The 24,711-nt window shown below is 47.5% G+C and overlaps 2 protein-coding genes across 2 annotated transcripts in view; both read left to right on the top strand.

Annotated features, from left to right (window-relative positions):
• Positions 1–13,300, top strand: part of COL22A1 (collagen type XXII alpha 1 chain) — a 316,194-nt gene extending 302,894 nt beyond the window's left edge. Inside the window, exons 62-65 of the mRNA XM_075920074.2 lie at positions 1,868–1,934; positions 2,992–3,174; positions 5,378–5,455; positions 6,507–13,300. Coding sequence (XP_075776189.2) covers positions 1,868–1,934; positions 2,992–3,174; positions 5,378–5,455; positions 6,507–6,694 — 516 coding nt within the window. The 3' untranslated portion in view covers positions 6,695–13,300. The remainder of the gene's footprint in view (positions 1–1,867; positions 1,935–2,991; positions 3,175–5,377; positions 5,456–6,506) is intronic.
• Positions 13,301–17,482: 4,182 nt separating this feature from the next.
• LOC112545865 (uncharacterized) lies at positions 17,483–21,686 on the top strand. Its single transcript, XM_075919788.2, has one exon. It carries the CDS (start codon positions 18,508–18,510, stop codon positions 19,306–19,308), a length of 801 nt encoding a protein of 266 aa, XP_075775903.2. The 5' UTR covers positions 17,483–18,507; the 3' UTR covers positions 19,309–21,686.
• Positions 21,687–24,711: the final 3,025 nt, after the last annotated feature.

The following is a 24,711-nucleotide window of genomic DNA, read 5'->3' on the forward strand; positions in this document are numbered from 1 at the left end:
AAGAGGCATTCCAAACATATGTTGATTGTAATGAGGTCACTTCTGTTGACACTGGGGGATGTCTTTACTTTATGTTTAATGTGTGGCGTGGAGATAGGGGGCAAAGGGACCAAGCTGTCCATATTTGGGAAAGACATTTTGTATAATTTTAATAGCATGAAACAGTTTAATTTTACAAAAAATATTGAATGTGTTCTACAATCAATAATGGAGAATAAGAACTTTAATTTCAGAAGAGTCCTAAAGCTTTTTACAAAACCGATGTACAGCACAGATTATACAATGTTGTACCCTCAAATGCATTCACTTCTGATGCAATACAACAGATGTTGAACAACACACTTCACCTGCACAGAAGAGAAGAGGACAGTAGTGTTCACAGAAAGCTGTGAGCTTGTGCAGTGGCTCTGGAGAAATTCAGATACTACCCAGAGGTGCATCTACACAACACCCTTAGCTTGAAATAAGCTACGTAATTTGTGCTATGCAAATTGTGTATTTTATTTGCATAGATTATTTTGAAATCTATTTTGAAATAACAGGCTGCTTCAGTAGATGTGGAATATTGATACTTGCAGTATCCCAGAATAGCTCTACAGTGTAGACGTACCCAAGCTGATTAGTAGAGTGCACACAGGTAGATTTTGTGTTTCTATCGGTAGTGGATATTCACACAAGCCTAGGAACACATGAAAATGTATTCTGGACATAGATGGAAAAAATGTGCACATGGATAAAAACATTAGAGGAAACATTGTGGAAGGGGAAGGGGAAAAAACTACAACCTACCATTGGAATTCCAGAAGGGAATTTAGGCAGGCAGTACATAATTACTCACTCTATTTGCTTTCAAATTTCATCTGGCCGGAAATCAAAACAAGGGGAAGCCAGGAAGAAACTGTGGTTTGCATTCTGTGTAGATGCATCTGGCATGAGGTCAGATTGCTACAATCTCTGTGTGCTGCTACACATTCTGAATCAATGCCTATAACACCATCATCTAGACGATGAGTTTGATTGCCCCCTTGTGGGAGGGAAGCACAGCATATGGCCACGCGGCAGCACCTTCACTATGTGAAAGTAGAAAGAATTATAATGTAAGAGAAAGATGAATTGTGCTGTAATAATTGAATAAGTTGAAGGAATACTGTTTGTCTCTGAACAGGAAGAAGAAAAGTATGTTAATGTTGTTTGTAGGTATGCAGATCAATGTGCTAGCCAGGTGGGCCTGAGTTAACAGGAAAAGGAACATTAAGTGTTAAGCAGAAAGCAATTAGAGATAACCAGGGAGATATGGACCCGAGATTACTGTGTGCTTGATGTTGAAATGAAGATACTTGACTAAGTCTCACACTAATCATGTGAAGTTTTGCCCCTCCTTTTAATCCTGCTAACTTGGCTTTCTTTTGACTGTATAAATCAAGGGGTTTGAACCTTGTATGGTACTCACATTTTCTGGGTTAATTTGGCAGAGCAGCTTTGCTGAATAAACAGAGCGGTCTGACAAATCTGTGAGTCCTGTCTAACTTTGACAGCTAGGAAGATTCACATGTGGAAAGGTGGCAGTATTTTCTCAGTGGTATTCCTGATGGGTCCCATTAGGGTGGGGTAATTTTAATCTCCACCAGATACTTGTGGTGGTGGATGTTGTGCTGGAAATGCATTGAACCAATAAATCCAGGCCTGGACTTCCCAGCAAGGTGTGAATTGTAGGTAAGTTGTGCCCCCCGTGAGCTCCCTGAAAGACTCTTCAGCATTAGCGGTTCCACCAGGGGGAACTGACTCAGGCTCTTTGCAGCTTCTCTAAGCACCCCCGGGGAAGGGTTTAGTTTGCCCTTCTTGATATCGCTATTCCTCTTCTCCCCAGGGGGACTCTCCCTCACTGGAGACTCTGAGAAGGCTCATCCAAGAAGAGTTAGGAAAGCAGCTAGATGGTAAGTGTCGATACCAGGCAAGCCACCCCATGTCCAGGGCTCCAGAAGATGCTTTGTACAGCCCCAGCTCATGTGCTTTGTGTCCTCAAGCATTGAAGGACAATTTTGAGAGGGAAGCAACTTGAGAAAAGGGCAACTTGTGAAGTGAAATTGTCTTGGCCAACGTTCTTCTAGTTACTGAGACGGAGGATGCTTCTGTTAGTACAAGGACTCGCCCCCTCCAGCCCACGTTCTCATTTTACCCTATTGGGAACAGAGCCTGTTGCCATGGAAATAATTATGATGTCACAAACTCAGCTTTGCCTGAGTGCCGGCCAGGTAACAATGCAGCGGCAGGAAAGGAAATAACCAGTTCTACAAGCCATGTGATGGGGATTAGGAAGAAAAAGTCTGCAGGAGAGATTCAGAAAATATTCTTGACTGCAGGGACAACAGAGTGGTTGGTTAAAGTGATCTAAGGCTTAGGAGATGCCCCATCCTGGCTGGTACTGCAGGACTGTATGGGGAAGCCAGGGGAAGTAGTTTGTAAAGTACAAAGAGTTCGGCAGTGAAAACATGATTTTATGTTGGCCCTATTGCCTGTGTTCGCTTGGCTTTGTCTCTCAGAGCCTTCTAACTCAGCAATGGGCACCCTGGGCTAGTGAGTGGGCTGCATGAGTGGCCCTTCTTCAGCTCAGAGGGCTGCAGGATTGTCGTAACCAAGATGGTCTCCTGGGAGCTACACTTGCTAACTACACTTATATACCTAGAATATAATTTGCAGGGTGTGCCGTTTGAACGTGCTTTGATTGAATGCAGAGGGAGCACACGGCTCTCACACTGTTGTGTGCAATCAACACCTACCTCACTTCACATGCCCTTGCTTTGTATGCATGTCAATTCAGTAATTTTGGTAGGGAAAACCCCCTCCACGGAGGGGCACCCGCAGAATCTGGCAACCCTGTGCATAGGCAATAGAAAACACAACGTATTATGGGCCACACACAGAACCCTGATGGGCCACAGGTTGCCCACCACTGTTCTAACCTAACAAAACCACCTTTGTCTCTATCATCAGCCAAACTAGCCTACCTCATGGCTCAGATGCAGCCAGCACATATTAAAGCACCACAAGGCAGACCAGGGCCTCCGGGGCCTCCTGGCAAGGAAGGACTCCCAGGAAGACCAGGCCCATCAGGAGAACCAGGCCGGCCTGGACAGACAGGGTCTGAAGGACCCCCCGGCCCAGTGGGTCCAAAAGGTGAGTGAATCAGAGAACATATTGAGGCAGCCTGAATGCTGAGGTACTTGTCCCAAAGCTTTGTGGCTTGTTGTGCGTTCTGAGCTCCCAAGGGTTCTTAGAGAGTAAGTATGGGAGGAGCGAGGGGAATAGAGCAGCAAGAACTGCTTTGTTCTGCTGCTTTTAAAACAATACTTGCCCCTTTTTCAGTATTTGCAGAGAACTCTTTCTATCAGTTTTTTTTTCTTTGTTTCCCAAACCACAGTTCTCAGAAACATCTCGGGTGCATCTAGACTGGCAAGATTTTGCACAAAAGCAGCCACTTTTGCGCAAAAACTTGCCAGCTGTCTACACTGACCGCTTGAATTTGCACAAGAGCACTGACTTTGTAATGTACAAAATCAGTGCTTCTTGTGCAAATATTTTCAAGCTCCCTCTTGGGAAAAAGCCCTCTTGCACAAGAATACTTGCACAAGAGGGCCCATGTAGACAGGGAAGAACTGTTTTGTGCAAAAAAGCCCCGATGGCTAAAATGGCGATCGGGGCTTTCTTGCGCAAAATCGCATCTAGAATGGCCACGGATGCTTTTGCACAAAAGCACTTTTTGCGCAAAAGCATCCATGCCAATCTAGTCGCGCTTTTGCGGAAATACTTTTAATGGAAAAACTTTTCCATTAAGAGTATTTCCGCAAAATCATGCCAGTCTAGACGCAGCTCTCTGGCTTAGGAATAACAAATATGTGTGCGGTGTAAAATGCATCCTGAGAATTTGGAGAGAGCCACCCTTTATGTAAGTATCCCGCTGATCTGTGGTGTCATGTTATTGCTTTGGGATGACTCTGAAGTGCTTAGTACAATGAAATAGCAGCAGGACAAACAGCTCCCTGGGATTTTTATTGGGCAATTACAGGGTGTACATAAAAATGGCCAATCTGGGTCAGCCCAAAGACCCATCTAGCCCAGTGTCCTGTCTTTTGACAGTGGCCAATGTCAGATGCCCCCGAGGAATGAGCAAAACAGGTGATCATCAAGTGATCCACTCCTTGTTGCCCATTCTCACCTTCTGATAAACAGAGGCTAGAGACAACATTCCTACCCATCCTGGCTAACAAGCCACTGATGGACCTGTCCTCCATGAAATTATCCAGTTCTTTTTTCAACCCTGTTAAAGTCCTAGCCTTCACAACTTCCTCCAGCAAGGAGTTCCACAGGTTTTCTGTGCATTTCGTGAAGAAAATCTTCCTTTTGTGCATTTTAAATCTGCTACCTATTAATTTCATGTGGTGACCCCTAGTTCTTATGTTATGGGAACAAATAAATAACTTTTCCTTATTCCTTTTTTCCACACCAGTCATGATTTTATAGACCTCTATCATATCCCCCCTTAGTCTAAGCTGAAAATTCTCTCTCTTATTAATCTCCCTTCTAATGGCACCTGTTCCAAACTCCTAATCATTTGTGTTGCATGCTTACATGGCTATTTGAGCACTGCACGCTAGAGTGCTGTGGATTTACACCCCAGCTTGTCGCTCACAAGCTCTACACACACAGACCCGTTGGTTCAATAAACAATTGTCGGACCCTGCAAGGGTCTCTCTGGACCCCTCTCTGACCTCCATCCAGCAAAACTCTTAAGAGCCTGAGCAACATGCACTTTCTGAGTCCTCTCACTGCTGTAGGCGGGGTAATCCCCATGTGTCAAATGAAATGTGTGTAGGTTAGGCTCCGCTGGAGCAGGCTCTGAGCGCTCAGCAAAGTGCAGAATCAGGCCCTGCCTGCCTCAGCGGGGAGGAAAACATCTCGTGCTGTGACACAACCGATTTGCATCCCAGGCCCTGGGGAGGGAGCCCATGGCTGCAGCTGCCCAGCAATACAGTCCTGCTAGATGATGAGCTGGACCTTTCCTCCTCTCGGCCTCACCTCGTTTCAGGCTATGGGCCCCCAAGAGCCCTTGCCATAGCAGTCCCTGGCAGAGGAGTCAGAAATGAGACTGACCTTTGCACAGGGCCTTTGAAGAATGCAGAGAGGCATCTAGAGCTCTCCAGCCTCTCCAGGACCAGTCCCAGCCTGAGCCAGCAGGTCTCATCTGTCAGCTAGGAACTGGGGAGCTCTCTGCATAATGTCTGTATTCCAATGACAGCGGGGCCTTATGGCTCCAGACAGGATCAGGGCCCCTCTTTGGGTTGTGTAGATCACACTAACCTGTTTGGGTTGTATCCTGCAGGGGAAAGAGGTGTGAAGGGTGAGAGAGGAGACACCGGCGTTGGTCAGAGGGGTGAAATTGGTCCTCCAGGAATTCCAGGTGGGTTTTTTGTTAATACCTCACTGTGCTCCGTGTACCAGCCTAGAACCACAAGGCAGGCAAATTACCAGTGAGGGAAGTGAGCATTGCTATGAGTGATATGTGGGGAAGTGCCTCCAACTGGGCCTGGCCTGGCGAAATGGGCCTGAGCCACATACCTCCGCACTTGGCTGAAGTTCACCTCCTGATCCCAGAGTGGCTGCCATCAGAACATAAGAATGGCCACACTGGATCAGACCAAAGGTCCATCCAGCCCAGAATCCTGTCTGTGGACAGTGGCCAATACTGGTGCCCAGAGGGAATGAACAGAACAGGAAATTATCAAGTGATCCATTTCCAACCTCTGACAAACAGAAACTAGGGACACCATTCCTACCCATCCTGGCCATTGATGGACCTAACCTCCATGAACTCCTTTTTGAACCCTGTTAAATCCAGGGCTTCATAACATCTTCTGGCAAGGAGTTCCACAGGTTAACTGTGTGCTGCATGAAGAAAAACTTCCTTTGTTTGTTTTAAACCTGCTGCCTATTAATTTCATGTGGTGAACCCTAGTTCTTATGCTATGGGAACAAGTAAATCACTTTTCCTTATTCACTTTTTCCACACACGTCATGATTTTATAGACCTCTATCATATTCCCCCTTAGTCTCCTCTTTTCTAAGCTGAACTTTCCCAGTCTTTTTATTCTCTCTTCATGTGGGACCCATTCCAAACCCCTAATCATTTTTGTTGCCCTTTTCTGAACCTTTTCCAATGCCAATATATCTTTTTTTGAGATGAAGCAACCCCATCTGTACGCAGTATTCAAGATGTGGCCATACCATGGTTATATATAGAGGCAATAAGATGTTCTTTGTCTTATTCTCTATCCCCTTTTTAATGATCCCAAACATTCTATTTGCTTTTTCGACTGCTGTTGCACACTGAGTGGATGTTTTCAGAGAACTATCCACAGTGACTCCAAGATCTCTCTCTTGAGTAGTGGTAGCTAAATTAGTCCCCATCATGAGTCAGTCCTGAGAGTAATGGCCCTCTGTTTTCATTCCAGGCCTTCCAGGAGAACCTGGCTATGGTAAAGATGGGATGCCAGGTGCACCTGGTCCACAAGGAGAAGCAGGGGTGCCAGGCCTCATGGGCCCACAGGGACCTCCGGGAGCCAATGGACAGTGCGATCCTTCTCAGTGTGCTTACTATGCAAGTCTGGCCGCCCGGCCTGGCAATGTCAAAGGGCCCTAAGCAGCCCTGGGGACTTTCTCCAGTCTGCTTTCTAAAACTTGAATTCAGCAAAGCTACCAGGAGCTCTTGGAGTGTTGCCTTCTTGCATTTCTGTATGGGAGGCCTTTGAAATGATCAAAGCCAACATATGCTGCCGGTCGGTCAGATTATTATTATTAATGATTATTTTTATTATCTCTTTGTTGATGTGAGAAATGAGTTTGGTTTTGTTCTAACATCAGGGCAAATTTTAAAAAATTAAAAATAACTTTTTACCTATGATATCGATATCTAGCATAACCGTTGTGGTTGACATGGAACCCATGTGAGGGGTGAAACCTCTGCTCAGCTGGTGAATTCCTTTCCAGGCTTCCTTTCCATGTTCGAATATGAAAATCGCAGTGCACTGTGTGGCGCACACTAGGGACTGTGAGAAACAAGCCGACAGTGGGATTGCTGGCACTAATTGCAAGCTGCTAAAACGCACTGGGGAAAACAGTGCCGTGGGGAGACTGAAAAATAGCTAGTCCCCACTGCGTTCAGCTAACAATGGACAATAAGTTACAGACAACAAGTGTAGGATCTCCCAGAACTATATTCTCCTTGCTCATTAAGGATACCAACTTTAATCATAAATAGCCACTTGCCTGGCTTTTCTCAGCATGAGGAGTGCTCTGCAAACGAGGCAAAGGAGAGCTGAGAAGATGAAGAGGGATTCGGTTTCCAGTAGAATTGTTCTCCCTGTACCCTGTACGTGCTCTTGAGTTCCACTCCAAAAGGCAAAGATTTTATTCCTGGTAACCGGGGCCTCTGCTTGTCCAGGAGAAGCAAGCGGCCAGCAAGTGCCAAGTGCATGCTCCTCGACATCTTCAGCTAGCAGAGTTCTATTGCTGCCCTGCCGTGGGGGCATGGACCACACCCATTTGAGGGAATACAGTGATCTTCCAGTACTTGGCTGGGGATATGTTCTGTAGGAAGTCAGGGGAGGTGATTAGCTTGGTTGTGTCTGGACAGAAAATCTGAGAGGATGTGCAGGCCACTGTTTCTGGTCATCTAGAGGAACACGGTCAAAGCGGTGTAGCCTTTTGGAAAGAGGAGTGGACAACGGGCAGTGGAAAATGTAGTCTTGTCTTTTCCAGAGTGGTGAGCGCAACAAAGCATTTGGAGAAGGAAATTCTGTGTGTATCCCAAGAGGTCAATAACACCTGCCCCCCAAAGCTAGCTCCTAAGCTAACAGGACCGCCTGGCTGCAGAAATTGATGTACATATATACAGAATGAATAAAGATTAGGATTGGCCAGGCTGGGTTTTGGGAAGACAATCTCTTCTACAATAAGTCCTTCCTCATTCTAAACTCCTGCATACCCAGACATACACACGAGACGGATTTTCAAACATAGCCAACACCAGCTGGGCCGGATTTTTGGAAAAACTCAGCTCCTGTGAAGGCATGTGAATGAAGTTCCCAGATTTCCAGTGCACAGATCCTCACCTGGTTCCCAATGAGGGTGAGGCATTCTCCAGTGCTCTCAGTGGGAACCGCTGAATGTTGAGTGGTGCTGAAAATCTGAGCAGCTCTTCTTGTTGCCTCAGTGAGATCTCTTTTGAAACATCCATCCCCAGAGCACATGTTCGCTTGATGGCATTGCCTTCCAAGGTATTGAACCTGACCAGGCACCACAAGCTGGGGGCATGGGTCCATCCCAGACATAGAACCAGTGTGCACGGCACAGACATCACCATTTTGACACATTGGATCCCTTCCCCGCCCCCAACATGGGTAATATTTTGTTTGTTAAACATGAAATAACAGTAACAGATTAAATCCCCTGGTAAAAACCTTGCCTCTGTAGTTTGGAAGTGTGTCACCCCTGTGCAAATAAGCCGTGGCTGTCCCTGTGCTTTATAAAGGCTAGTAAACATGGAAGTTCTATGCAGCAAAGCGTTTGTTGCTTCCAAGTAACTCCAGAGAATGCCTCTACTGGTGCCACTTCCTCGCAGGGCAGCCCTCTGCAGTACACTCAGGCTACGTCTACACGAGTGGCTTCTTGCTCAAGAACATCTTGCGTGAGGGTTCTTGTGCAAGAAAACGTCCACACTGCCATGTGCCTGCTATGCTTTTGCGCAAGAGCGCCCATGGCAGTGTGGACGCTCTCTTGTGCAAGAAAGCTCTGATGGCCATTTTAGCCATAGGGCTTTCTTGCGCAAGAAACCCCGGCCGAGCGTCCACAGTGCCCTCTTGTGCAAGAGCTTTCACGCAAGAGAGCTTACACCTGTTAAAAAAGAGCATAGACCTTGCGCAAGGAGCCCTCTCTTACCACACCGTACTGTAAATTTCCTTGTGCAAGAGTGGGCAGACAGTGTAGACACTCTGCGGATTCTTGTGCAAGAGCTGGGGGAGGGATAGCTCAGTGGTTTGAGCATTGGCCTGCTAAACCCAGGGTTGTGAGTTCAATCCTTGCAGAGGCCATTTGGGGCAAAAATCCATCAGGGATGGTACTTGGTGCTGCTGAGAAGGCAGGGGACTGGACTTGATGATCTTTCAAGGTCCCTTCCAGTTCTAGGAGATAGGCAATCTCTATTAGAACTGCCATATTTGTGCAAGAAGCCATGAGTGTAGACATAGCCTCACTGTATTGTCTCCATTTCAACATCAGAGGCGTCAGTCACAATATTTCACAGCATGATGCTGGGCCAGGCCAGGCCAGGATTCAATTCCCCTACTCGCGTGGGAATGTAGGGCATGCTTCACACCCAACCAAACCCTTGGTAGCCTGAGACCTCATTTCTCAGGTTTTACAGAAGTCAGGCTTTTCCAGCAGCCTGGCTTGTTAACTGGGCCATGCTAATGTGACATTTCACTGCTGTCACTTCGGTAACTCATCAGACTGTCTGTACATCATGTCTAGTGATGTACATTCACATGCCTACACGTGGTACATGGCTGAGAACAAAGCAGCCCTGGTTTCCACAGAGTCCGGATCCTATACACTGGGTGAATGAGCTTCAGGGGGTAGCCGAGTTAGTCTGTTACAGAAAAGAACAGCAAGCAAATGGTCTGGTAGCACTTTATAGACTAACAAAACATGTAGATGGGATCATGAGCTTTCATGGGCACAGCCCACTTCTTCAGATGACTGGAGTTATGACTAGGGGATAAGAAAACTCGAAATAAATAGGAAAACGGAGGGGGGAGGGAAGAGAAGGATGCTCTGTCACCCACCCCCCTACCTCTATACAGGGAAATGTATAAAAAGGTTCATGCTCAACAAGGTCCAGACCCTTTTCTCTCCATGAGACTATGCAGTGGAATCTAATTTTGAGGGCAGTTGGTACTCGGGAAGTGACTGCTTGAGTTGGGGAGAGGTATTTTACGTTTCTTGCAGTGTCTTGATCTTGGAAATTTACATGCATTTTTTGCCAAAAGGCTGCTGTTATTAAAAAGAGAAGCTTGATGGGGTAGCTTTAATGAAAAAGGAAAACATGTAAAACATCGGGGTGGGCTTCCTATGCAGGGAAATCACATTAATTCTGCTGGGAGAGGAGGGGGGGGGGAAGGGAAGGGGTTCATAGTATTAATGCCACCCTGTGAAGCAGCTCTTCACTTCTCAACAAAACCAGCTCTTATTTCCCACTCCAGGAACAAAGCTTGGGATTTAGAAACAAATGATAGCCAGGCGAGACGGCTGGCAAAGCTGAGTCACCAAAGAAGAGAGCTAGTCCTCCCTCCCTGTGTCCATGGACACAACTTCAGTTCCTGGGAGCTGTGGATGGACACTGAGGAGAGAATAGCCTGCAGGAAGAAGACAAGTGTTTCAGCCTAAATACTTCAGGTGAATTCTGGCTTCTTTGAAGTCAATGAGAATTCTGAGACTGGCTTCAGTGGGGTTAAAATTGCACTCTTAGGGGCATCAGGAGAAGTGACAGCTTCTATGGGCCCAGGGTAATGTGTGGGAGGGAAGCTCCATGACTCCCAGAAGGGGCGGGGCCTCTGGCAGAAGAGGCGGGGCTACGGGCAGCCAGCCCTCAGTATTGCCCGGACTGTGGTGGGCCCTCAGAGCAGCCTGGAGCTCATGGCATGGCACTCCAGCAGTGATTTAAAGAGCCCAGTGGCAGTAATGGTAGCTGGGAGTCTTGGACCTCTTTGAATCACTGGGCACTGCGTCAACTGCCTGTTTTGCCCCTACATCAGCAGGCCTAAGCGGCAGTTAGTTAAAAGGGCTCTTTCAATCACCACTTTTCTGTCCTGTAAAGAGAAACTACTAGACTAATTCTAAGAACAGCTGTTTCTCATTCCAGCAGCAGGCCAAAAATGTCTGCTCTGAAACCAAGTGCCTGCTCTGTGAGAGCGGACCGTGCACAGCCTAATTAGGTGACAGTTTGGGCCTGGTAATAAAACACTTAGGTTACGTCTAGACTGGCATGATTTTCCGCAAATGCTTCTAATGGAAAAGTTTTCCATTAAAAGCATTTGCGGAAAAGAGCGTCTAGATTGGCACGGACGCTTTTCCGCAAAAGCACTTTTTGTGGAAAAGCATCCGTGCCAATCTAGATGTGCTTTTGCGCAAAAAAGCCCCGATCGCCATTTTCGCAATCGGGGCTTTTTTGCGCAAAACAAATCTGAGCTGTCTACACTGGCTCTTTTGTGCAAAAGCTTTTGCACAAAAGGACTTTTGCCTGAACAGGAGCAGCATAGTATTTCCGCAAGAAGCACTGATTTCTTACATGAGATCGTCAGTGTTCTTGCAGAAATTCAAGCGGCCAGTGTAGACAGCTGGCAAGTTTTTCCGCAAAAGCAGTTGCTTTTGCAGAAAAACTTGCTAGTCTAGACACAGCCTTATTGTTGGAAGGGCTGGACGGGGACCAAGGCATACATACTCAGACCTGGCTCTACAGGGACCAGTGTACAAGTAGATGAGATTGGTACCCCTGCCAAATTGTTCCCTTCCTCCCTACCTCCCCCAGGGTTGTTTCCCATTAGTTCTGCCCCCTCCCCCCACACACACACGCCTCCAAACCTTTGACACTGTCAGTGCCCGCAGAAAAGGCTCCCTGGCAGCTCCAGGAAGGCCAAATGCTGCCTGTTGCATGTCTAAGGAGAAACAGGATTGGAACGAGGGGGATTAGGTCCAGTCTGTGCCGAGGGACTGGAGGCACCCCAGGATTACTCCTGCATCCCCTTAGCTAGAGAGTCCCAGGGGAAGTGTCTGTTTAGCTTGTGTCTAAAGCTGCCCTGGAAGATGCCATGGGAAACTCTGCTAGCACATAGTTTCAGATCAGTGGAATTTGACTAAGAAAATTTGACCTTTCTGTTTCATTTCCATCTAACCACTGAGCATCTATGTGCTGGCCATTAAGACCCTAACTAGCACAAGGGGAGCCCAGCGGTTGCTTTCTCTTCTGGTCCCCTGCTCCCATGCTGTCCCTAAGCTGGCTTTGCAGCCGTTCAGTTCCAGTTCCATCCATTTCCTTAAAGCTTACTTCCTTCGTACCGGTCACGGGAAGGCAGGTACCCAGCTCAGGAAGCAGCTGAGCCTGTCTCTGGTAGCCCATATACAAGAGAGGTACCATAGACAAGGAGCCTTGGCCCAGGACTGGAGCTAGGAGATCCGGCCCTGCCACAGACTCACAGTAGGCCTGATCCAGGGCTCAGGGAGGTCAATGGGAGCCTGTCTGTAAACACCAGTTGCCATTGGAGCAGGCCTTGTATGACTGAGAGTCACTTGGGTTGAAAATGGCTACTTAAAAGTAGACATCTAAAGCCATATTGGGGCACGTCTGTGGGCCCTTGTGTGCTGCATGATTTCCTGAAGTGCTGCATGCCCCCAATTCCCCTGGGGAGGTCACCTAGGCCCCAGTTCTGCTAAATGCTATACCTGTGCTTCAGTTGAAATCAGGCTACTTACAGTGCTTATTGTTAAGCAAGCGTGTAGGGTTTTGTATGGTCAGCAGCTAATTTGGGTGCCAAACGTTCTGCACCCAGCACTGGCATTTCTTGCCTTAACCTGCCTGGGCCACTGTGTCTCTAGCTATAAACTAGAAAAGGTGATATACTCCTTGATAAAGTGACCTGAGATCTCTAGGATGAGATGTACCACACTACAGCAGTGGGCTCTGTTATTACACCATCGGCACAGCAAGCTGAAATATATACCTCAGTAGCGCTGCGCCCCTCCCCCCATCACGTAGTCCAGTATTACAAAGAGAGGGTGGACTTTACTGTTTCAATAGGATTGGGGCTACGGACAATATTTTATTTCTATATTAAAAGTGGTGCTAAGTGTATGTGCATTTTATGGCATCAGTGCTTTTAAAATTTTATGTTAATTATTGTGATTGTAATAAAAAGGCTATTATTCCAAACACCCTATAAAATGAGCACCCCAAAATCTTTTTTTGGGGGGGGGGAAATAAATGTGTTTGTTAAATTATTTAAGGATATTTTCTTTGTGGTTTAAGTTGTTTAGCCTGTATTAGCTTTTCACTGCCACTTTAGGAGTTGGTCAGTAATTTTCCCTTCCTGACATTTGTGAATGGTTCTTTTCAATTCAGTCTCATGGTGCTATTTTACTGAGCATATTTTTCCCCTTGCTGTTAATGTGGGATTATTAAACTATTTAAAGTTGACTAGCTGCTCTGGTGGTTTATTTAGAAATGTGTGTTTCAAAAATGAACAGGCTGCTGTAGAAGAGTAAATTGAATTATTTTGTGTTTTCCAATGCAGCGTATAACTTGGGTCCATGTGCTGAGCACAAGACCAGGTGGGAGATGCCCCTAGCTGTAACACTATCAACTCCAGTGGACAGGAAGGATGGCACAATGAGAAAAGTACTAAACTAGGACTCATAAGACTTGGATTTAATTCCATAGACTTCCTGTGTAAGATCACTTGGTCTCTGTGCTTCATTTCCCCCTGGGTTGCTAAATACGCCAACTTGATTAGACAAAGCGATTGCAGTAGATCTAACCTACCTGGAGTTCAGTATGGGATTTGATACAGTTCCACATGAGAAAATATTAAACTGGAGAAGATAAGAATGAATAAAAGAAGTAAAAGATGGATAAGGAACAGATTCAATGGGAGATTAAAGTGGTTCATGCTGAAAATTGAATTGGCTGGATGGAGGTTACTGGTGCAGTTCCTTGGGGATCAATCTTTGAACCAATCTTATTTAATATTTTTATTTGTGACCCTGACACAAAACATTGGGGCTACGTCTACACTGGCCCCTTTTCCGGAAGGGGCATGTAAATTTCACTAGTCGTCGTAGGGAAATCCGCGGGGGATTTAAATATCCCCCGCAGCATTTAAATAAAAATGTCCGCCGCTTTTTTCCGGCTTTTAAAAAAGCCGGAAAAGAGCGTGTAGACTGGCCCCGATCCTCCGGAAAAAGTGCCCTTTTCCGGAGGCTCTTATTCCTACTTCAAAGTAGGCCTTTTTTAAAAGCCGGAAAAAAGCGGCGGACATTTTTATTTAAATGCCGCGGGGGATATTTAAATCCCCCGCGGATTTCCCTACGACGACTAGTGAAATTTACATGCCCCTTCCGGAAAAGGGGCCAGTGTAGACGTAGCCTGGGAGTGTACTAATAAAATCTGCAGATGACACAATGTTGGGAGGTATTACCAATATGGAGGAGGACCAGAATCTCATATAAGACCTGGACAACTTTGAAAACTGGACTAATAGCAAAGGGTATGTCTACACTACAATGTTAGTTCGAACTAACGGACGTTAGTTCGAACTAACATTCATAGCCGCTACACTAGCGCTCCGCTAGTTCGAATTTGAATCGAACTAGCGGAGCGCTTAGTTCAAACTAGGAAAACCTCATTTTATGAGGATTAAGCCTAGTTTGAATTTACTAGTTCGAATTAAGGGGTGTGTAGCCCCTTAATTCGAACTAGTGGGAGGCTAGCCCTCCCCAGGTTTCCCTGGTGTCCACTCTGGCCAACACCAGGGAAACTCTATGCCCCCCTCCCGGCCCCAAACCCCTTAAAGGGGCACAGGCTGGCTACGGTGCCCGTGCCAGGTGCAAGCCTGCCAGCACCCAGCCAGCAGACCCTGCACCTGGCACGGCACAGAGCCACCCACCCGATCTCCGCACTAGGCACAGGAAAGTGGCCGTCTAGGGCAGGAGAGCTGCCAGCCTGGCCACCCAGGAGCAGGTGTGCATGAAAATCAAGGGGGTCAGACCAAAGGTCCATCTAGCCCAGTAGCCTGTCTGCCGACAGCGGCCAACACTAGGGACCCTGGAGGGGATGGACCGAAGACAGTGACCAAGCCATTTGTCTCGTGCCATCCCTCTCCAGCCTTCCACAAACTTTGGGCAGGGACACCACTCCTACCCCCTGGCTAATAGCACTCCATGGACCCAACCTCCATGACTTGATCTCACTTTCCTTTAAACTCTGTTCTAGTTGTAGCCTTCACAGCCTCCTGCAGCAAGGAGTTCCGCAGGTTAACTATTTGCTTTGTCAAGAACAACTTTCTCTTACTAGTTTCAAGCCTGCTACCCATTCCTTTCCTTTGGTGTCCTCTAGTCCTTCTTTATGGGAACTCATGAAGAACTTTTCTGAATGCACCCTCTCCACCCAACCCCTGCTTTTAGAGACCTCTATCCTGTCCCCTCTCCATCTCCTCTTTTCTAAGCTGAACAGTCCCAGTCTCTGTAACCTCTCTTCATCTGGGACCTGTTCCCAACCCCTGATCATGTTAGTTGCCCTTCCCTCTCCCAGCCTTTCTCTTCCCCTCTCCCACCTCCTTTTCCCAGTCTCCCCCAGTTTTGTTCAATAAAGACAGAGTCAATGTTGGAAGAAACGTTATCTTTATTTTGTACATCAATAAGAAGGGGGGCTAGGGAAGGGTAAGTGGAAGGAGGTGAGGGAGGAATGGGGTACGAGCCCCCGATGGGGAGGACTGGGCTGGCTCTGCGGGCTTCTGGGGGTGGAAGCTCTCCTGCAGCCCCCCAATTGCCCCCTCTCCCCAGATGGCAGCCTGCGGCAAGTGCAGCCAGGCTGATGGCCGAGTGGTGTGATGTGCCCAGCGTGGGTACTCCGGGCACTCCAAGCCAGAACTTCTTTGCAAGCGGGGCACCCCTTAGAACTGTCTGTCCGGGGTGGGGGTTGGGACCCTTTAAGCGCAGCCCTCGGCTAGCCTGAGACAGCATCTCCACGCTCTAAGTCCTCCTCTGATGCCCTGCCGGCACTGCTTCCGGCCATCCTTAAGCCCTGTTCAGAGTCCACTCAATGTGGACTTGCTAGTTCGAATTAGCAAAACGCTAATTCGAACTAGTTTTTAGTTCTAGACGCGTTAGTTCGAATTAGCTTAGTTCGAATTAACTAATTCGAACTAAGTTAGTTCGAATTAGTGCTGTAGTGTAGACATACCCAAAGGGAGGAAATTTAATAGTGCAAAGTGAAAGGTCCTGCAGTTAGGGACTAACAACAAAAAATTTTGCTATCAGCTGGGGACATGACAGTTGGAAGCAACAGAACAGGAGAAAGACCTGGGTGTACTGGTTAAATTACAAGAGGATCTAGTCACTAATGTGAGCCATGGAAAAATGGTGAATGCAGTCCAAGGATGTGAATGCAGTCCAAGGATGTATCAGGCAATGTATTTCCAGTAGAGATTGGGAGTGTGTGATGTTGCACATCCATATTTTTACAGAAATATGTTTTTGAATATGTATATCCATTACTCAGATATGCTTTATGCAGAATGGGGCATGTAACCTATCGTTGGAAGTCTCGTAATCCCCTAATCATGTATATTCTATTTGTGTGCATGTATTATCCCTGTATTTGAAGTTAGAAATATGGAGTATAAACCTATTTATTGATCTAGGAGTGCTAGAGAAAGCTATTAGTGCTACTTAAGGAACTTAATGGCCCAGTGCTCAAGTCGATAATCTGTGAATAATCTTGTTTTTCCTGTAAACCTGGGCTAGATCTGACGGACTTGCTGGTTCCCTGGGCTAAGAGGGGAGGTGGTTCTACCCCCAGAAGGGACAGGGCTTCAGATGGAAGGAGCAGAGATGGGCAGACAGCCCTCAGCGCTGCCCGGAGTGTACCACAGTGGCTCCCCCATCCTCCAAACAGCCCTGAGAGCCATCCAGAGCATGTGGTATGGCACTCTGGTGGTGATTTATAGGGTCCAGAACTCCAGCCACTGCTGCTCCTGAAAGAACAATGGTGGCAGCCAGGTGCCCTGGGCTCCTTTGAGTCACCAGGCCCCGGGGCAACTTTCCCTTTTGATCCCCTCCCCCGCAGTGGGTCTGACTAGGGTTAATCCGACCAAGACATGTGACCAGGCCTCCTGATGCTGGGACCCTTTTTTCTGTGGTACTTTTCTGTGAGGCTGTGAAAGAGTTGAAGCTGAACACACAGGATTCCAACCTTGGGCATAATCTATTTAGAGGTAGGAAACCAACCAACAGAGGGTGTTGGCAGTGGTGAGACTTGAAGATATCCCTTGCTTACCACCAAGATGCTTGCTGGAAACAAGACTGAACAGAGGAGTGACACTCAGCCAGAGTGATGGGGGCAAACAATTAGTTTGAAGCTGGAGCTGGAGAAATTTATGAAAAGAATTATAGGATTGTGATTGCAAGGGATCCTGCAACTCGATGATGCAGAAAGACCCTGCCAGGCCAGTGCCTTATGGTCCTAAAAGCCCAGCCCTTGAGAGCCAGAGCCCAACATCCAGCTCATGGTTCAGATGGGTAGCTGAAGTTGAACAGCGCCCAGACATACAAAACAACAACTTGTATGGGTGTTGCACTGTGAAACACTGACTGAAGGACCCAGATTCTGAGATACTGACCCGTCTAAGTGTCTAGGAGGCTGCACAGCTACGGTAGTACAATACATATCATTACACCAGCACTGTATTTTTGGACATGTCATTTTTCTCCCCCACGTATAATAATGCAGGATGGTTTTAGTTTGAGTTGTTCCAGACCGTTGTGAGAGCCAGCAGTTCCGGATAGGAATTTTCACATATAAATAAGAAACTCCCTTAGGCTCTTTTTGCTTCAGGTAAATGTTACTTTTCCAAGTTATCATGTCCCTTTCCCTTACAAGGGGATTGTGTTAAATGGGAACCATTAGAAACTGGTGTGTATTTTCCTGATACTCACCTGCTGTGTCATCTGCCTAGCTTTGACTTCACATACATGAACATTTAGGCCCTCCTCTAATAAGAGATATTTTACATTTCCAGAGACACTTCCACCCCCAGATCTCCAAGCACTTTACAAACGTTCATGAATGCAGCCTCCCAAACTACTGTGTGGTGGGCAACTATTATTGTTCCTCTTACACACGGAGAAAGTGAGGCAGTAGGATGTTCAGGGCCCGATCCAGAGCACCAGCCAAGTCAGTGGACCCCCTATTGACTTCATTGAGCTTTGGGTCAGGCCCCAAGTTTGTCTTGGAGCACCTGCTTAGTAAAACACACAGTCAGAAGAGAGCAGGTGGGCTGCGCCGATCTAGAGTTTCCGGTTTGCTTGCTAAAGTGAGACGCACGTTTTCCCATGGCTCACTGGGTTAGATGAACATCACAGACTCTGAGGAGGTAGTGCCCCTTTTGTGGGCTTGGCTGTGAGCCCGCTGCTGAAAGGGAAGGAATCCAGCTGACCGGGACGACGTGTTTACTTAATGGCCGTAACTGAGCAACCTGAGCACTGAGTATTTGTGTGGTTAACTCGCCTGGCGGAGAAGAAAGAGTAGCATCAGTTGGGGCAAGGCGGATAAAGAATTTGAGAATGTAGCACTCCAGAAAGGGTCTTATTTCTCCTTGTTCCCTCAAATCCATCTGTGGTGGAAGAATGAAATCAGCTCGATCCTTTGGTTCTTTCAATCCAGGGAATGATCCACAGTGGAAATACGTCACAGAGCATGACCCTAAGTGTGAAAGGAAGAAGAAACTCAAAATAGAAGGCAAGGATCTGGTGTCGGTGCCTCTGCGGGTCTTTGGCTTGGAAGGCCTTCAGGCCCTGGAGATGAGCCCGGAACGAGAAAGCTGCCTGGGGTACAGGATGGAGCTGATCCCTCGAGAAATCAGCCACCTGAGGAACCTGACCCTCCTTTACATGGACTCCAACAACCTGAAGGAGATTCCTGCCGAGATTGGCACCTTGAGCAACTTGGAGAGACTCACCCTCAGCAACAACAGCCTGCGCTCCCTGCCGCCAGAGATCGGTGGCTTGGGCAAGCTACACAGCCTGCATCTGGCCAACAACAACTTCACGGAACTGCCTGCCCAGCTCTGCCAGCTGAGACAGCTCACCTTTCTGGATGTCAGTGATAACCAAATAAGCACCCTTCCTCCCAGCATTCAGCATCTGGAGAGGCTGGAGACGCTGCTGTTGCTGTTCAACTCTCTCGAGCAACTGCCGGGGAATGTGTGTATTTTAAGAAACTTGCGCACTCTGTGGCTGGGCTATAACCATCTAAGGGCCCTTCCTGAAACGTTTGGAGAGCTGGTCCACTTGGACTGGGGATATAATTACTGTTCGTGCAATTTTGAGGGGAATCCGCTGGTACGCCCACCCCCGGAAGTGTGTGGTGGAGGCCCCGGAGAGATCAGGAAGTACTTTGCTTCACCCTGTAGGGCATTGGAAGAATAGATGCTAGGGGTTATTTGCCATGAAACAGCTGTGAGGGTTGTAGAGAACAGGGGTGGCCACTCACTGACCCTGAGGGGGAAGAACCCCTCTCTGAGGCTGGGTGGGCCTACTGGGTCCTGCCCCTTTAACTCCACAGAGGCCAAAGGGTGGGCCAGGTAGGATAAAAGCCCAGCCTAGGAGCTTAGTAAGGCCCCAGATTCTGGAAGAAGCAGAGTCCTGCCCTGAGCTCCCAAGCCAGGAGGGTCCTGAGGACCTGGCAGAGGCTGAGGACTAGCCCGGACCTTCTTTACCCTGCCCCAGGGTGCAGACTACTACGCCCCTGAGAGCCAGCAGCCGGAGTGGAGCCAGGTAGATGCTGAGGGGAAGTCAGGAAGAGGCCCAGGGGAAGCCAATGATTATTAGGCTGATCTAATAACACTTTAGAGTGTGTCAGCATGTTGTGGGCTGGATCCCCAGTGGCAGCTAATGCTGCCACTTCTAGGGCACTGGGCCAGGACACGGTGGAGTAGGGAGGGCCCACATCCCCCCTGCCACACCACATATTGGGTGGCAGCCTCCCCCTTGTGCCTGGGGAAGTGTGTTTGTCTGGCTGCCCCGCCCTGAGCCAGGGCCTGGGCCGTATTGACTTTGGGACTGTGTTTCTTTGGCTGCCCCACCCTGAACCAGGACCTGGGGTCTTATTGATAATGGGATTGTATTTATATTGCTGCCAGCCTTGCTTTCAGGGCCTGTGGTTTGAACAGAACCAATGGACCCTTACTTACAGGCCTGAGCACAGGTCAGGGACCCAGGACTCAAGCGGCCGGCTTACAGGGGTTCATACCACACAAACCGAATCAAGGTGCAAAATGGGTTTTATATGGAAATAGCCAGTAGAATCTCTGTGTAGCTTGAATCGCTGCGAACGACATCTCTGTTCTAGTGTATGGCCATCTTTAGGTCCCAATTAAGTGTACACATACTTGCAATTATTACAGGGGTTGATGAGCTCTCTGTGGATTGAGTTGCATAGATGTCTCTGGAAGTGTTATTGCCAAAAGTCCAGCATGGAGAAACTAATGACATCTGGCTCTGAGAATGTGGTGTCAGACACACTTGTGATGGTATATAAGTAATAACAATAGCATAGGGTTGCCAGGTGTCCGGTATTCTACCAGACAGTCCGGTATTTGCGCTCTTTGTCCAGTAAAAAATATCAGAGAATACCAGACGTGCAATGTCCAGTATTCTCTGATATTTCTGGCTGCGCACCGGACAGAAGCCTGGCGTGGGTGGGGTGTGTGTCTGGAAGGCAGGTCCACGATCAGCGCTAGGAGCCTGTGATTGCACAGAAGCCCGGTGGGGGCGGCGGGAGTGGCTAAGAGTCTGCCCCCGCAAGCCCGGCACCCTTCTGAAGTGCCCGGAGCAGTGATCGCGGCCCTGCCTACCAGCTGGGACTCCCAGGCTGGGAGGCGGGGCCACCATTGGCACTGGGAGCCTGTGATTGCGCAGAAGCCTGGCGGAGGCGGGAGGAAGGTGGCTGGGAGTCTGTCTGTGGCCACATCTGGGCCTATATTAGATTTAAGCTGAGATTTGGGGTAGGGTTTTAGAGCAAACTGAGGTTTGGGTTTGGTTTAGATGGTACCAAAATCTTTAAGATTTCTGCTCCATCCTATCTTGATTTGGCCTTTTCCAGTACGGGGTCCAATGCATAACCAGAACCTCAGGGATGAGATCTGGGTTGTAGGGAGGTGATGGAATCTCCATCCCTGGAGGTTTTTAACGTCCTGGCTTGGCAAAGTTCTGGCTGGGATGATTTATTTGGGATTGATCCTGCTTTTAGCAGGAGATTAGACTCGATCTCCTGAGGTCTCTTCCAACCCTATGATGCTATGATCTGAATATTCAAATCCTATCCCCACCCAAAAATTTGAAGGTGGTTACATATGAGGTACCAATTTTGGCCCACCTCTGCTTCCATACATCGATTTGTAAAAACACCAAAAGTTCCATGAACAGAAACATCCACACCTCTGTATGTAATAAGATTATGCCTGTGACATAATAAAGGCCACGTAAATTAAGACTGGCCTTTCTCATCTTCTTGTACTTATCAATGAACACACATGACATCACACCTTGCCATAAATATTGGACACAAAGTTAGGCTCTCTCAAATGGGAGTAGGACACACTGCCCATTTTGCTTCATCCTCTGGAACCAGTGGCACTCACCCAGTGTAATGTGCTTATAGCTGTGGGCAACACATATGCCTGCCCACATGCTGTCTGTTCCAGGAAGGCATCCTTGGAGTCAGCTGTTAACAGACACACTTGCGGAGCCTGTGTGTCACTCAGAAAGAAACGGGGGGATTTAGAGTGTCCAAGTTGTCAGAAGGATTTTGCCCCATCCAAAGCTGGGGAAATGTTCAGACGCTTTAAAACTAGAAACATCATAATGATCAGTGATCCAGAAATGTTGTACAAATCAAACTTGCTATAAAATACTATTAAAGTGTGTTTTTAAAAAAATAGTGGTCCTGTGGCACCTTAGGCTACGTCTACACTGTAGAGTTTTTGAGCAAAAACTTGTGGAGCATCCACACTACACGCGTGTTTTTGCGCAAGAAAAAGTACAGTAAATCATCAGAAAACAGGGCTTTTTGAGCAAGAGTTATTTATTCCTCTTTCTATGAGGAGTAAGCCTTTTTGTGCAAGAGCTCTTGCACAAAAAGGTGCATGTACACAAACAGAGCTATGTCTACGCTCGCGGCTTCTTGCGTGAGTAATATGCAAATGAAGCTAAGCGTGGAATATCGCCGAGCTTCATTTGCATACCTAATGAGCCACCATTTTTTTCAGAAGAGGCTCTTGCTTGAGAAGGAGCGTCTACACTGCCCCTCCTTGAACAAGAAAAACCCTCTTGCGCAACGCCGTTACACCTATTACTTTTCAGGAAGAACGACACTGCGCAAGAGGGTTTTTCTTGTGCAAGGAGGGGCAGTGTAGACGTTTCTTCTTGCGCAAGAGCCTCTTCTGAAAAAAATGGTGGCTCATTAGATATGCAAATGAGGCTCGGCGATATTCCATGCTTAGCCTCATTTGCATATTGCGCAAGAAGCCGCAAGTGTAGACATAGCTCAGGGGTTCCTTACACAAGAAACCCCCATCAGAAAAAGCACAGGTGCTCTGATGGCCAACATCAAAGATTTCTTGCACAAGAGCGTCCGTGGCAGTGTGGACACTCTCTTGCACAAAAGCACATCTCTTATGCAAAAGCACATGGCAGTGTGGACACGCTCTTGCACAAGCACTTTTTGCAGAAAATCTCTTCCGCAAAAAGTTCTTGCCCAAGAAGCCTGCAGTGAAGACGTAGCCTTAGACTAACTAACCTATATAGAATCATGAGCTTTTCTGGGGAAAACGCACTTCATGGGATGAATTGGAGACAATTCAAAAACATACACGCAGCTGTCTTGATGACTCAGCCCTTCATCCGTTTTTTATCAGCATTTCATGTGTTCCCTTAGTCTAGTTCCTCTGTCATTCTTTTTTAGTCTTTGATTTTATTCTTTCCAAACCCCCTCTCTTTCTTCAGAATTCTTTTTTTCTTTTCCTTTTCCAAACCTTATGATCTGCCTTTCTTGCCTCTTGAACGTGTCAGTGATGTTTGGACATTAAGCCTCTAGCTTGGTCGGTTTAGTCTCTCTCTAGCAGGGAAGGTGCATGAGTGAATTTGAGTTAATGCTGACATTCCTTCTGGATGGTAAGGAGGCAACTTCAGACATGCTTAGTGTGAGCTGACTTTTGTTCTCCACTGACACTGAGTCTCTCCCTGGCCCTTTCTGATGCTTCATTAACCTGATTCGGTATAACAATGTGATGGTCTGTCTATTAATGTGCATAATCTACTATATAGTTGAGGGAGTTTGTCTGTTTGTGAGCAAGTGAGTCTGTCTGCCCATCTGTCTGTTTGTTCAAGAATTCCTCCTATATGGTAAGAGTTAGGACCACCAAATTTGGTACACGGCTGCCTCTTCTCCTAGCTTAGAGCTTGGTTGAGCCAGGACAATGGCCTGTGCCTAGAGGGTGACTGTTTTCATAACATGGAAAGGGAGAGGGCTGCCACAGGGATAGTTATATGGTAGAATGACCCCAAGGGGGCAGCAAGGGGCCAGAGTTGGGATCTGGGACTGCTTTAATTCCAGCTGGGCAGTAGGGGGTGGCGAAAAGGTTCCTGTACTAGTGTTGGGCATTGTTGGCCCACCCCTCCCATTTTGGCCCCCATCCTCTAGCCAGATCACTTAAAAATCTCTACAGATGGAGATTCCACCACCTCCCTAGGTAACCCATTCCAGTGCTTCACCACCCTCCTAGTGAAATAGTCTTCCCTATTATCCAATCTACACCTCTCCCACTGTAACTTGAGACCATTGCTCCTTGTTCTGCCATCCATCACTACTGTGAACAGACTTTCTCCAGCCTCTTTGGAACCTCCCTTCAGGAAATTGAAGGCTGCTATCAAATCCCTCCTCACTCTTCTCTTCTGCAGACTAAATAAGGCCAAATCCCTCAGCCTCTCTTCATACGTCACGTGCTCCAGCCCCCTAATCATTTTGGTTGCCCTCCGCTGGATCCTCCCCCAATGCATCCACATCCTTTCCATAGTGTGGGGCCCAGAACTGGATACAATATTCTAGATGTGGCCTCACCAGAGTCAACTAAAGAGGAATAATCACTTCTCTGGATCTGCTGGCCATGCTCCTCCTAATGCACCCTAATATGCCATTAGCCTTCTTGGCTACAAGGGAACACAGTTGACTCATATCCAGCTTCTCATGCACTGTAATCCCCAGGTCCTTTTCTGCAGAACTGCTGCTTAGCCATTCAGTCCCCAGCCTGTAACAATGCTTGGGATTCTTCCGTCCCGAGTGCAGGACTCTACACTTGTCCTTATTGAACCTCATCAGATTTCTTTTGGCCCAATCCTCTAATCTGTCCAGGTCACTCTGGACCCTATCTCTGCCCTCCAGCGTATCTCCCTCTCCCTCTATCTTAGTCTAACCTGCAAACTTGCTGAGGGTGCAATCCATCCCCTCATCCAGGTCATTAATAAAGATGTTGGACAAAACCGGTCCAAGAACGGATCCTTGGGGCACTCCACTAGAAACCAACCGCCATCCTGACATTGAGCGATTGATCACTAACCGTTGGGCCCAACCGTCTAGCTATCTTTCTATCCATTTTACAGTCCATGTATCCAATCCATATTCCCTTAACTTGCTGGCAAGAATATTGTAGGAGACTGTATTAAAAGGTTTGCTAAAGTCAAGGTATATCACATCCACTGACTTTCCCATATCTATAGAGCTAGTTACCAGATAGGTCTGTAGTTCCCTGGATTGTTCTTCTTCCCTTTTTTAAA

Source organism: Pelodiscus sinensis, chromosome 2 (genome assembly GCF_052426305.1).
Source record: "Pelodiscus sinensis isolate ZL-2025 chromosome 2, ASM5242630v1, whole genome shotgun sequence".
In the NCBI taxonomy this organism is placed as follows: Eukaryota; Metazoa; Chordata; order Testudines; family Trionychidae; genus Pelodiscus; species Pelodiscus sinensis.

Bases quoted from the DNA above. Each gene is read 5' to 3' on its own strand.
- LOC112545865 (XM_075919788.2), top strand. From the start codon at position 18,508: ATGAAATCAGCTCGATCCTTTGGTTCTTTCAATCCAGGGAATGATCCA.